General features: G+C 44.9%; 1 protein-coding gene across 1 annotated transcript in view; it reads right to left on the bottom strand.

The window, feature by feature from the left end:
- COL13A1 (collagen type XIII alpha 1 chain) overlaps positions 1–15047 on the bottom strand; it is a 215184-nt gene that overhangs the window by 23458 nt on the left and 176679 nt on the right. Inside the window, exons 36-40 of the mRNA XM_038744032.1 lie at positions 13934–14014; positions 8341–8376; positions 5648–5701; positions 3961–4014; positions 1367–1402 (exon numbers count right to left, since the gene is read on the bottom strand). Coding sequence (XP_038599960.1) covers positions 1367–1402; positions 3961–4014; positions 5648–5701; positions 8341–8376; positions 13934–14014 — 261 coding nt within the window. The remainder of the gene's footprint in view (positions 1–1366; positions 1403–3960; positions 4015–5647; positions 5702–8340; positions 8377–13933; positions 14015–15047) is intronic.

The following is a 15047-nucleotide window of genomic DNA, read 5'->3' as shown; positions in this document are numbered from 1 at the left end:
AGTCTCTGGTGAAGAGGTAATCCACCATGCTTCTGTCAGGATTTTAATTAATCATTTTCTAGTAAGAAGAATCCCCTCCAAAAGGGTTTCCCTAAAGTGGCCTAAACATCTAACTTATATTCCGGGAATTCTGGTGTCAAACACACCCTATTTAAGACCTGGGTTTCTCGTACTGTCCGCTTCATGTGTTTTGAAGCTTTCTTGCAGACCAGGACAATCCTTTAAGAAGTCTCCTGAATGGACAAGTCTTCTAAACAGGTAAGGAACTAGATAGCAGCTGCGGCATTAGATTATTCTTAGAAAGCAGGAAACAGTGACACCCAATGACCAAAGAGAAGGCTGGTATTTGATTCTGGAAAGCTGCTTGCCTGTGAAATAATTGAATTATTTCCAGGATTCCCTAGAGTTGACTCTTTTCCACCACTAAGTAATCCATTCTTAATTTGTTCACTGGAGCGAACATCTCAGACTAACTCTTTCAGGGGGTTATAAGAAATATTTTCCAGAGGAACTTCCAAGGGACTAGCTCATTAATCCAAACTGCTCAAAATTCAGTGCTTCTAACCCTTCACTCTGCCTCTTTGGAGAACTAAATCTTGGTAGACTAAACCTGTCTACTTTTGCAGGACCCAAAGGACTCAGCCATGAACAAAAACCAACTGACAGAGCTCTAAGACCGTAGTTACGCTTTTATTAATGAAAGGAAAAAAGACAAAGAGAAGTCTTAAGAAATAAATGTTATAGGAGAAAAATTAGCTAGTGGAATGAGCCCATCTCTCGGGAATCATGATTTTGTTAGATAAATGTTTTTGATCTCAAAACAATGAAAGAAGGGGAATTTTCTCCCCAGCCTGAGATGGATTCTGAAGACTTAGTTGAACTAGAAGGGAGAGGGTTAAAGAGGCATTTCTAGAAAAAATTGCAGTGATTACCAGGTACAGAGAGATAGCCAATTCATGCTTCCATACTACCTATTATTAATTTAAAGCCAAATATGTCAAACACGAGCCAGGAGTCAATAAGCCTCAATGGATTGATGATAGTCTTTGACTAGTTTAGTAATAGTTTCAAAGATATATTGTCAGAAAGGGGAACATTTTCAGTGCAATTCAGAGAGTAGACACATAACTATTGTTAATGTGAGGGTTAATTGCTGAATCTCCCTGTCACACTAAAAATGCACCCTTCATTATGACTCAACTTTTTCTGCACGGTACAAGATACTGCACGGCACTGTAAAAGCCTTCCATTTAGAATGATTTATTGGGTAAATCATTTCTAATCTCTATAGGTCATTTGGAACATCATTCCACCTCATCATGAAGACGTTAGTAACCAAATAAAAGAAGCGCAGAGACCGACTCACCCGGTTTCCTTTGTCACCCGGTGGTCCATGTAAACCCTGCAATAAATGAGGGAGGCACAAACATATTGAAGAGAAAACCTGGAATGGAAGTAGCTGTTGGGTAATGAGGTGTTTTCCTGACATTCACTGACTGGATTTGCGAGACAGAGGATAATGTAATTACTCCCATTCCACAGTTGAAAAAGCAGGGTACAAATTGTTGCGGTTAAGTAATTCTGTACTCATTCCATGAGTCAGGGGCAAAGCTGAGAATACAACCTTGGCCTCCTAACACAGTCCCTTCATTCTGCCCCTTTATTATGCTTTCATTATGGAACGAAGCAGTCAAATCAAATAATAATTGGTCCACGGGGTGTATTGACAAGGAGCAAAATGCATCTCTAGGAAAGGAACGACTTAGGCAACAACTACACAGACACAGTCAATTCTACTATTCTAATAATAGAAGCAGGATGAGGAGCAGCCTGGTTTAGTGGGTAGAGCACAGGCCTGGGAATCAGAAGGTCATGGGTTCAAATCCCGGTTCCGCCGCTTGTCTGTTGTGTGACCTTGGGCAAGTCACTTCACTTCTCTGGGCCTCACTTCCCTCATCTGGAAAATGGGGATTGAGACTGTGAGCCTCATTCATTCATTCATTCAATCGTATTTATTGAGCGCTTACTGTGGGCAAAGCACTGTACTAAGCGCTTGGGAAGTCCAAGTTGGCAACATCTAGAGATAGTCCCTACCCAACAGCGGGCTCACAGTCTAGAAGGGGGAGACAGAGAACAAAACAAAACATATTAACAAAATAAAATAAATAGAATAAATATGTACAAATAAAATAAATAAATAGAATAATAAATAAATTAATAGAGTCCCATGTGGGACAGGGACTGAGTCCAACCTAATTTTCTTGTATCCACTCCAGCGCTTAGTACAGTACCTGGCACATAGTAAGCGCTTAACAAATACCATCATTATTATTATTATTATTATTAATAATAATAAACCATGCAGCATATAGCCTGCACTAATTTCCACATGACAAAGTTACATTATGGACACATATGGGTGAGTGCAGATGCACTCTCTGCGGCTGATGGGAAATAATAAAAATGACATAGGCTCTTTGGTCCTTCTGACTGAGGACAGCTTTGGGAATCAAGAGTTCTCATCTCATTAATTCCCTTTGTGTCTTTGGGGCACTCACTGACCTCTGCATCTGTCCTTTCGTATAAAGCATGAATAATCACAACAGATCCCTGGGTACCCTAAGGACTGAACAATCAATGTTTGGGGAAACTGCACTGCCATTAGAAAAGAGATGTCCTAAACAGTGTCAGGCAGAAATCTGCCCACTTGCAAATGAGCAGGAATGAGGATGCCGATTGATCCCTGAAAAAAAATCAAACGGTCTCAGGGTGGGTCTGTATGCATGGGCCTGTCTAGAGAGGTCGATTATGCCTTACTATAGTACAATAAAAGGCAGTGTGTGCTCAGGATGACAGTTCCTTTTTAAGAGCACTGATTTGTAAAATGGGGATAACCTATTAAGGCCAGGATAATCGGGAGAAGCCTCCATGATGTAGCGGTGTGGCCTAGAGGAAAGAGCACAGGCCTTGGCACCAGAGCACCTGGGCACTAATAATAATAATAATAATGATGGCATTTATAAATCGCTTACTGTGTGCAGAGCACTGTTCTAAGCGCTGGGGAGGTTACAAGGTGATCAGGTTGTCCCACGGGGGGCTCACAGTCAATCCCCATTTTACAGATGAGGTAACTGAGGCCCAGAGAAGAGAAGTGACTTGCCCAAAGTCACCCAGCTGACAATCGGCAGAGCCAGGATTTGAACCCCTGACCTCTCACTCCAAAGCCCAGGCTCTTTCCACTGAGCCACGCTGCTTCTCCTAAGTCACTAATCCTGACTCCTCCACTTACCTGCTGTGCCATCTCGGGCAAGTCACTTAATAATAATAATAATAATAATAATAACTATAATAATTGTGATATTTGTTAAGTGCTTACTATGTGCCATGCACTGTACTAAGCACTGGGGTGGATACAAGAAAATCAAGGTGGACATAGTCCCTGCCCCAAATGGGGCTCACAGTCTCACTCCCCATTTTACAGATGAGGTAACTGAGGCCCAGAGAAGTGAAGTGACTTACCCAAGGTCACACAGCAGACAAGTGGCAGAGCTGGGATTAAAACCCAGGTCCTTTTGACTCCCAAGACCGTGCTTCCATGCTCCCCCAGGACTATGCTCTATTCACTAGGCCAAGCTGCTTCTCTACTCTCTTGGGCCTCAGTTCCTTCATCTGCAAAATGGGGATTCAGTCCTATTCTCCCTCCTACTTAGACTATGAACTCCATGTGGGACCTGATTAGCGTGTGTCCACCCCAGCACTTAGTACAATGCTCGGCATATAGTGAGCACTTAACAAATACTCTTATTATCATTTTTACACCAAAGCTTTCAGATACATGGTCTGGGATTCTTTCTTTTCTAAGCCCGAGGGTTGCTATGAACGTTTATGTGGCAGCAATAGCACTTTGTTCACAGCATTTTCTTCTGCTCTTAGGTCTCTATAGGGGGCCGCCTCACTTACAGGAAGTCCTGCTGCTCCTGTTGGTCCAGTGGTCCCAGGATCTCCTTTACTGCCCTGAAACAATGACCAGCCAAAATATAATACTGTTAGTCTGACTCATTCCTATTTTCTTACAAAATACCCCAAGCCACCTCAACACCAGACCCAACCTCTCAGTTAGCTCCAGAAACTAGTCATCAATCTATCGTTCATGCAATCAACGGTATTTATCGAGTGTTTATTGTGTGAGGAGCACTGTACTAAACCCCTGGGAGAGTACAATACAACAGTTGGTAGACACTTCCCTGCCCTCAAGGAGTTTACAGTATACACTGGGAGAGAGACATTAGAATAGATTAGGGATAGTGAAAAAATAGATCAATCAATCACACAATCAGTAGTATTTATTGAGCCCTTATTGTGTTCAGAGCTCTGTACTAAGCACTTAGGAGAGTATGGTATAACAGAGTTGGCAGACGTGTTCCCTGCCCACAAGGAGATTACAGATCAGAGCGGGAGGCAGACGTTAAAATAAATTACAAATATGTGCATAAGTGTTATGAGGCTGAGGGTGGGGCGAACGTCAAGTTCTTACAGGGTACACATTCAAATATTCATTCAGTTGTATTTATTGAATGCTTACTGCGTGCAGAGAACTGTACTAACCACTTGGAAAGTACAATTCAGCAACAAATAGAGACAGTCCCTACCCGAGTACAAGGGTGCTATAGAAGGCAAAGGATGTAGAGGAAATGAGGGCTTTGTTGGGGGAAGGCCTCTCGGAGGAGATGTGATTTTAATAAGTCTGTCGAACATGAAGAGGGAGGTAATTCCAGGCCAGTGGTAGGACAGATGAGTCGAGGTAAAGAGACTAGGTTGGCATCAGAGAAGCAGAATGTGTGGGTTGGGTTACAGCAGGAGATCAGCAAGGTGAGGAAGGAGGGGGTGAGCTGACAATGATTTGTTGCTATATTGTACTCTCCCAAGTGCTTAGTTCAGTGGTTTGCACACAATAAGAGCTCAATAAATACGACTGATTAATTGATTGGATGACTTGAAGCCCTTGGTAAGGAGTTTCTATTTGATGGGGAGGTGGATGGGCATCCATTGTTAAGGGCTTCCTGATGACTGCTAACTATCCGACCACAGCCTGAAAATCTTCCCAGATCTGGCCCTGTAAATCATATGTTTCTCTTTCTGTTATTCAAGCACCTTGGATTCTTTTATGATCTGGGCTTCTGCAACTCATACTTTTAGTTTCCTGGCAATGTCTGGGACTTGGATCGTAGCTGCCTGGACAGCCTCCTGTTCCTTTCCTTGTTACTATTCACTGTGCCTCTTGGAGTTTCTGAACATGTTAATTTCAGTTGACAGCCTGACCAACTCTTCACTCACCGAATGACTACTTGATTGCCCGACTGCCTGATTAATTGCTTGATAGATTCAGTGCCTGCCTGACTGACTTCCAAGCACTTAGTAGAGTGCTCTGCACACTAAGTGCTCAATAAATACCAATGATGATGATGATGGCGATGACTTTCTGGCTGTCTGTTGGACTAGCTGTGTCCTGATGTCCACTTTTGTAACTAACTGACCAAGCTTTTTCTGGCTCTCGCTAGCCAAATTCGATTCAAGCTGCTGGACTCAAGGTAGGTGTGGTTAAGGTAGGGAGCACGGGGCTCGGAGGGCAGGTACATGATATACTTACCCTCTCCCCTTTTGGTCCTGCTGGACCTGGAACTCCAATTGGTCCTGGAGTGCCCTAAGGTGTTTGAAAAAAAAAAGAGAAAGACAATTTCACGAATCTGTTTCTTCCTAGAAGCTCCCTCAGAGCCGTGGAACGGCATGGCACCTGGAGAAGAAATCAGAGCCAAGAAAAAGGAAAATCTGGTGACATAAGGAGTCATTGTCTGCCTACAATTTTCAGGGTTGGCAAAGCTAGGCAGATGCTCAATTAGACAATTTCCTGGTTTGGGGTGGTGGGGGTGTTCATTTCTGGGGCTGGGACCAGAGTGACAACCCCTAGGGCAGCCGGATTTCTGGAAATTGAACGCTTTTGTTTTCACAACCCCTTGCCAAGCTGAAAACCGTAGGAGGGAAAAAGGTAAATGAGCTCATTTTCCTCAAGCACTTAAAGAGTAAGTTTGGTGGGGCCAAAGTGAAAGAGCCTTGGCACCTCGCTGATGGGCCCCTCTGCATGCAGATTGACAGGTCACCATGCCACGAAGACTAACGCAGAAACACGTAGCCCGTGCAGCCCGAACATTCTTTGCTAGCCACCCCCCAGCTCCATCCTCTCCCCTGTTGACACCAGCCTAGCCTGGATGGGAAAAAGGGAGGCTGGAGGGCTTTCACATTTAGATACGCCTCTTGCCATTTTCGGTCGGAGCTTGGTAAATCGCCCAGTCAACTGTCTGAGCGTTTCCATGAATACAAGGCAAGGGGGACGCCTTCTAACCCTCTAGCCGGGGCCGGGGCTGTCAGAGGCGGAGTTGCCTAGATACCGAAGCACTGGAGGCTATGATGTAATTAAACCTCCTTTTTCCATCTCTATTCCAGAGACAAAGGCCGGAGCATATGGGTGTCAGGGTTTCTGTCTCAGGAGTCAGCAAGGGGGGTGGTGCAGGGAGGGGAGTGGGTATTATTACAGGTTAGAAAATAAAATCCACCCTCCACTCTACCTACCTCTCTTGAACGTGCTACTGGGATTTTGTGAATTTTTTTTTAAGAGAGCCTCTCATTAATCAAAGTATTTATTGAGCACTTACTATGTGCAAAGCACTGCACTAAGCGCTTGGGGGGAGTACAACAGAATTAGCAGACACATCCCCTGCCCTTAACAAGCTTACAGTATAAAGACTGATTCTTGCGATCTTCTCTGCCTTCTGTCTGCATTTGCCCAGACAAATTCTGGCTGCTCATACCTTTTTATAATTTAAAACTCATAAGGCATCTTGGTCCTTGAAAGGCCAGTGGAAGGTCTGAGTTAATGGAAACCCAGGGACTTAAGTAACTCAGTAGGGAAAGAGGGCTAGGATTCCTGTCTTTGGCAGCCAACAATGGGACCCCGTGAAAAGAATGGGAAGTTCTCCATGCTTCATCCAGCAGTTCAAAGACAAAGGAGAACTCTCCATCCAGTGGTTTTCTGATTTGAGGTCTTGCTCCAGGGGATGTTTCGGATGCTTTCTGATAGAAGCAGTGTGGCCTAATGGAAAGAGCCCAGACCTTAGAGTCAGAGGACCTGGGTTCTAATCCTAGTTCTGTCACTTGTCTGCTATGTGACCTTGGGTAAGTCATTTCACTTCTCTCTGCCTCTCAGGTCCCTCATCTGCAAAACTGGGATACAATGTCTGTTCTCCCTTCTACTGTGAGCCCCATGTGGGACCTGATAAAACTTACATATATCCCAGTGCTTAGAAGAGTGTTTAGCACATAGTAAGTGCTTAACAAGTATTATTATTATTGTTAAACAGAGCTACCCTCAGGCAGATATGTCATCTGCAGGTACCTTCTAGAACTTATTACCCCTTGCAAGTGAGGCGCTATGGATGCTGAAGCGGAAGCTATTTCAAGTAAACGCTCTCTTTTTTTAACGGTATGTGTTAAGTGCTTACTATGTACCAGGCACTGTATTAAGTGGTGGGGTACATAAAGCTCATCAGATTGGACACTGTCCGTATCCCACCTTGGGCTAACAATCTTAATCCCAACGGAGGCCCAGAGAAGTAAAGTGATTTGTCCGAAGTCACACAGCAGACAAGTGGTGGAGTCGGAATTAGAACCCACATCCTCTAACTCCCGGGCCCATGCTCTATCCGCTAGGCCATGCCGCTTCTCTATGGAAGCAGTGTCCTCTAAATCACCTGTCATTTCTCAAGCCCCATCCCTTTTCCGGCCGCACACATGCAAAATCTCTCTTTAGAAGACAGGTTGATTGCCGCACAGGACTTCCACGGGGAACGATGAGACGGACACAGCTCACAGTATGAGGACAAAAGTACATAGCATAATGGGGACATACAGATGTTTCAGCTAATACTGCTTGGGATGGGGGAAAGTCAGAGAGGCTCTGAGAGGCGTCAGTGGGTCAAGGTGTTATTCCCAGGAGGGCACACTGGCTCTCCAAAATGGCTCCCAAAGGCTAAACCCACAAATGCAATTGTTCCATCTCAATTTTGGCTCCTGCGTGGCCTCTGATTTTAGAGGCTGGACTGAGGCCACTTCAAAAAAAATGTTACATGCTTTGGGAGAGCCCCTGTGAACTTAGTTCCCCAACTCCTGTCTTGCAGTGGGGTGGGATATGAGGTGATTTCTACTTTAAATGAGAATTCGGGAGGAGGGGAAGGGACAGACAAGGTGAATCACGGTATTAGGGCGGAGAAATGGAGAAATGACACTCACCGGTGACCCAGGCCTGCCGTCCAAACCTGAAGCACCCTGGACAGACGGGAACAGATTAACAGAAGGAAGGAAGAGACGGGAGGGCGGGGCAGGAAGGGGTGGGGAGGAAGGGAGAGGAGGGGAAGAGGTGAGTGAAGCAGTGACTTCGGACAAACATAATGCTTGCAATAAAACAAAATGAAAAAATAAGCACTCGAGGACAGGTGACGATATTTACATGGAAACCAACAAAAACATGGAGACACTGACGGCAGCTACAGCTGATGGCTTGGACTCCACCGAATTTGAGGCCAGCCCAGTCACCTTAGAAACCGGGCAAGATACTGGCCTATTTCTTCTCCAGGCCAGAGGACTTCATCCTTGTTGAAAAATTCTGCACAAATTGGGCCAGTGGAAGGCCAACAGAAGGGTCATTTTCTTCCCTATTCATTAGCAAGAAGTCAGGAGAAAAGGTAAGGAAGGGCCCGTAGCCTATAAGGATATCGCTAAACATTCCTAAAAAGTTAGAGATAAGTTCGGAGAACTTCAGCTCAAAGAATGCGGGGAGACGGATTGGTTTCCAATTTGACCTTGCTTAAAACCAGTCCATTTGCTGAGGTATGTCGGTTCTACATTTTTGCTTCCTGTGCTGTCAAAAATCGATAGACAAACAGTATGCAACTGGGATACTGAAAGAAAAGCTGTTCTCTCTGGAAGGTGTATTAGTCCCGTAGACGGGGTCTCCGGTGACTCCCCTTCTCCAGAGCTCCTGGAGACATCAGTCTTTGTACGGATCCTCTCCGGGAACTAGAAAAATTTGGCTAGTGTAAGCCAGAAAAAAAAAAACCTTGGAAAAGAGAAGGGTTTTTACAATGCCACACACGCTACTGTTTTTGAATATCAAGGGCATCCTGTTTGAGGCTTGCCCTGCTGACAGCCACTAAGCCTGAACAGGGGAAAATGGATGTTTGTTTTAAAACAAAAATTAGGGCAGAATTCGCGGTTCTTTTTCAACTGAGTGAAAGCTTTTTGTTCCAGGTTTGCACAAAAAGGATGAGACCTGATTGAAGGGGCCCAGGGGGCATTTATTGGGCTGTTACACCATGGGCTTTTTTATGTCTCCTGATTAGCCTAAGATTCTTCCTGATTGGCTACTATAGCAGCTCACGATAGGAGGTTTGGAGCTATGACGGTAATAATAATTGTGGTATTTGTGAAGGGTCAAGCACCATATTAAGCACAGAGGTGGATACAGGGTAATTTTGTGGAATTCAGACCCTGCCCCACACAGGACTGCCCTGCCCCAGTTACTGTCCCATATGGCAGAGAAGCAGCATGGCCTAGTGGACAGAGAATGGGCCTGGAGTCAGAAGGTCATTGGTTCTAGTCTTGGCTCTGCCACGAGTCTGTTCTGTGACGTTGGACAAGTCACTTCACTTCTCTGTGCCTCAGTTACCTTATCTGTAAAATGGGGATTAAGATCGGGAGCCCCACGTGGGACAGGGACTGTGTCCAACTCAATTTGCTTGTAGTTTCCACAGCGCTTAGTAATAATAATTATGGTATTTGTTAAGTGCTTACTATGTGCCAGATACCGTGTTCAGCACTGGGGTGGAAACAGGCTAATCGGGTTGGACACAGTTCCTGAATCACATGGGGCTCACAGTCTCAATCTCCACTGTACAGATGAGACAGTTGACAGAGAAATGAAGTGACTTGCCCAAGATTACACAGCAGACAAGTGGGGGAGCCTGGATTAGAACTCATGACCTTCTGACTCCCAGTCCAATGAACATAGTGAGTGCTTAACAAATATCACAATTATTATTATTATTATTACAGTCTAAGGGGGTAGGAGAGAATAGGAATTTAATTCCCTTTTGAAGGATGAGGAAATTAGGCAGAGAAAAGTGAAGTGACTTGCACAGGGTCACACCCAGCAGGCAAGTGGCAGTGCTGAGATTAGACCCCAAGACTCCTGACCCCCAGTCCTGTGGGGGTCCACTAGGCCTCACTATTCTCTATTTGTTGCACTGAAAAAATATAAGTGAATTGGTGTTGTTACGGACCCTTCCATGTCTATCCGTTGGTGTTCTTAGTTGGTTGGGTGGGGGTTCTGAGGGAATAAATGTCATCATTATTATTATTATTATCTCCACTGCTCCCACCACTGCAGAACACAGAGCATAGCTTTTCTCAGCCTGGCACTCAGCAGTTGGAGGCTAGGAGCTAAAACAGTAGCGAGGGTGAAATGGGGTGGCCTTCTCAGTCAAAACGGTTTCAGGTCTCCAGCGCAGTGGATCTAACTGAAGTGCAGCCCGGCCATTGGCTGAAAGGGGCTGAATTTCCACGGGCTTACAGGGAAGTCTTTGCGATTGAGCTTGCGGGGAATCTCTGACTTTATTTTTCCACTCTGCCCCTCAGCTCTTTCCTTCCCGATTCACTCTTGGATGTCGCCAACTTGTACTTCTCAAGCGCTTAGTACAGTGCTCTGCACACAGTAAGCACTCAGTAAGTACGATTGAATGAAGTCGGTGAGCGTTTTGTGCCACGCTCCACCCAGATTTGCTTTTTATTTATTTATTTGTACATGTTTATTCTATTTATTTTATTTTGTTAATATGTTTTGTTTTGTTCTCTGTCTCCCCCTCCTAGACTGTGAGCCCGCTGTTGGGTAGGGACCGTCTCTAGATGTTGCCAATTTGGACTTCCCAAGTGCTTAGTACGGTGCTCTGCACACAGTAAGCGCTCAATAAATACAATTGAATGAATGAAGTTGGTGAGCGCTTTGTGCCGCACTCCACCCAGATTTGCTTTTTTATTTATTTATTTTATTTGTACATATTTATTCTATTTATTTTATTTTGTTAATATGTTTTGTTTTGTTCTGTGTCTCCCCCTTCTAGACTGTGAGCCCACTGTTGGGTAGGGACCGTCTCTAGATGTTGCCAACTTGGGCTTCCCAAGCACTTAGTACAGTGCTCTGCACACAGTAAGCGCTCAATAAATACGATTGAATGAATGAATGAATGAATGACTATCACTTCCCAGACCAGGAAAGGGCTCACAGACCTTGCTAACTCCTTCATCATTACTCATGGTTCGGATCCTTGGCCACACGTAGGGGCTATGAAATGGGAATCTCACCAAAACCATCATCCCCTAAATTTGTATGGTGTTTATCTCCAAAGGCCCTCGCACACGTGATCTCGTCTCCGACAGATAGGGAAGGGCAAGTCACGGCTCCATTTTGCGAGTGAGGCAAAAGAACTGTGAATGTGCCTATAGTAATAATAATGATGGCATTTATTGAGCACTTACTATGTGCAAAGCACTGTTCTAAGTGCTGGGGAGGTTACAAGGTGATCAGGTTGTCCCACGGGGGGCTCACAGCCTTAATTCCCATTTTCCAGATGAGGTAACTGAGGCACAGAGAAGTTAAGTGACTTGCCCAAAGTCACACAGCTGACAATTGGCAGAGCCGGGATTTGAACCCATGGCCTCTGACTCCAAAGCCCGGGCTCTTTCCACTGAGCCACGCTGCTTCTCTGCAGGCTACCATTATCATCATCATCAAGTGTATTTATTGAGTGCTTGCTGTGAGCAGAACATCATACTAAGCCCCCGGGAGAGTACAATGCAACAGAATTGGTAAATGTTCCCTACCCTCAGAGAGCTTACTCTCTAGAAGGGGAGACAGCTTATCTATCCTATCAAGAGATATCAAGGCTACATTCCTATCAAGAGGATTCTTCCTCAAATTGAGTGTGGAAGGTACTCTGCTTCCATGTTATTATAGTGTACTCTCCCAAGTGTTTACTACAGTGTTTTGCACACAGTAAGTGCTCAATAATTCTAGACTGTGAGCCCACTGTTGGGTAGGGACCATCTCTATATGTTGCCAACTTGTACTTCCCAAGTGCTTAGAACAGTGCTCTGCAGACAGTAAGTGCTCAATAAATACGATGGAATGAATGAATGAATAAATACAATTGAATGAATGAGTAGTCCCACTGTAAGAAATAAGTTTGAGCAGAAATTTCCCTTCTCGGATCTTACGTTTTTGACTATTCAGTCAATTAATCAATCATTCAATGGCATTTATAGAGTGTAGAATACTGGATTAAGCACTTGGGAAAGTACAATGCAATAGTGCTGGTAGACAAGACCCCGGCCCACAAGAAGCTTACAGTCTATTCATCCGCATATCCACCTGTCCATTTCTTTTTCTTCCAATTGATTTTGCGTCTGTCTCCCCGACATGACTGTAAGCCCCTTGAGGGCAGGGATCATGTCTTCTAACTCTATTCTGCCAAGCACTGAGTGCAGTGCTGTGCACGTAATAGGCACTCAGTAGATACTATTGTATGGAGAAAAAGTATCATGCTCCCAAAAGAAAAAAATGTTCTGGGTTAAAAAAAATGAGCAGTGGAAATTGTTGCTCTCATCCTGAATGGGGAGTGCGGGGGGACACGTAGACATCCCCACTACAACGCTGCCATTTTGCCAAGTGAGAAAGGCAGATGCTGTCCATCACGTGACTTCTAGTGATACACAGCTAATTCTTCTACACATCACTGTTTATCTTTATTGATGCTCATGCCAGGAATGCCCTCCAATACAAGCAACAGACCAGTCTAGTGAATTTGGCTTAAAAAAATATACAAAGCAGATCAAAATAATTTTACCCTAAAAACAAGTGAGGGTGGATGAAATATGGAAAACCAACTAGAATCAACAGGAAATTCGTGCTAGGATCTGCACTTCTGGATACTGGTCTGGAAGAAAACCTGTTCTGAGGGAACTTATAGGGTGTTTACTGACTTTCCTCTTGAGGTGGGCAGTCAAACTGTGCCAAGTGGACTTAGTTCTTTTTCCATGAATCCTGGAGAGATTCCCTTTTTGGATCAATGCCACCTTAGAGGTTCCAGGTTTGGTCTAGATGCTTCAGGGCTCCTCTCACAGGTTTTGGAGTTGAGCTCTGGCATGCCCCGCACAAATGAAACCCTGCCCATGGCCTGCTGCAAGCCTGGGGCCCAGTTAGCCAACAAGATGAAATCCATTACAGCCACCCAGACCTAGAGAGCTGGGAATCAAAGAAGTCCGGTCACCCAAGTACCTGCTTCTGAACACCTCAATCTTGACACCCCCTCATGGTTTTGAATCTGTAATCAATGAGGATTTGTTAAGCGCTTACCATATGCCAAGCACTGTTCTATGCGCTAGGGTAGATACAAGGTAAGTAGGTTGTCCCACATGGGGCTCAATCTTAATCCCTATTTTAAAGATGAGGTAACTGAGGCATGGAGAAGTTAAGTGACTTGCCCAAAGTCACACAGCTGATAAGTGGCAGAGCTGGGATCAGAACCCACAATCTCTGACTCCCAACCCCGGGCTCTTTCCACTAAGCCACACTAATAAATCCATCAGTGGTATTAATTGAGCCCTTACTATGTGCAGAGCTCTGTACTAAGCACTTGGGAAAGTATGGTACAATCGAGTTAGGTCCTTCTTTGGTTTTTCAGTACAGCAGCCTGATTTTTTCCCTTGTGGCAGTGTCCAGGCTGGTACCCTGGTCTGGCTCCCAACTTCCTCTGGATCCCTGGATACTTACAGGCAATCCCAATGGACCTCGGTCTCCTTTCTCTCCCTGGGTGCCCTTCTCCCCTTTCACTCCATCAAGTCCAGCTTCCCCCTGAAAGAGAGATGAATCAGGACCCCCAATCCCACAGGGCCAGTTCTCTAAACAGTTCACCAGTTTGAACGCTGGCATGGTGGTCCAGAGGGTTGGGGGATTTTGCAGTCACATGCTCTAATTTCAGCTCTACCATTGCTGACCCCTCGAGACTGCAATTTGGGGACATCAAACTGGATCAAAGTGTGGAGGAGTCCCCGGGACTCCTATTTACCTAGAACAGGCAGTACTGTTAGGTGTATGGGTGGGTGGGAAAATCAGGTTAGCCAACACACACTGAGGTCTGGTTAAAATCAGCATCGCATCTGTGTGCTCAGGTGAAAATGGAGGCACCGGGCCTCTGGTTCAAAATGTTGGCAAGAATGATAATATTCATAATAATTAATAGTAACAATCGTAATAATAATTAAGGGCTTATTATGTGCTAAGCGCTGTACAAAATCATCAGATCCCACATTGGGCTCACAGTCTAAGTAGGATTCATTCATTCAATTGTATTGATTGAGCGCTTACTGTGTGCAGAGCACTGTACTAAGCGCTTGGGAAGTACAAGTCGGCAACATATAGAGATGGTCCCTACCCAACAACGGGCTCACAGTCTATACTGAGCAGGCCTTCCCAGACTGAGCCCCCTCCTTCCTCTCCCCCTCCTCCCCCTCTCCATCCCCCCCCGCCTTGCCTCCTTCCCTTCCCCACAGCACCTGTATATATGTTTGTACACATTTATTACTCTATTTATTTTACTTGTACGTATCTATTCTATTTGTTTTATTTTGTTAATATGTTTTGTTTTGTTCTCTGTCTCCCCCTTCTAGACTGTGAGCCCACTGTTGGGTAGGGACGGTCTCTGTGTGTTGCCAACTTGTACTTCCCACGCGCTTAGTACAGTGCTCTGCACATAGTAAGTGCTCAATAAATACGCTTGATTGATTGATTGATAGAAGGGGGAGACAGACAACAAAACAAAACATGTGGTCAGGTGTCAAGTCATCAGAATAAATAGAAGGAAAGCTAGAAGCACATGGATCTCAAG

Source organism: Tachyglossus aculeatus, chromosome 3 (assembly GCF_015852505.1).
Source record: "Tachyglossus aculeatus isolate mTacAcu1 chromosome 3, mTacAcu1.pri, whole genome shotgun sequence".
Taxonomy (NCBI): domain Eukaryota; kingdom Metazoa; phylum Chordata; class Mammalia; order Monotremata; family Tachyglossidae; genus Tachyglossus; species Tachyglossus aculeatus.
Note: the sequence above shows the minus strand (reverse complement) of the source record. Positions and strands in the feature narration are given on the sequence as shown.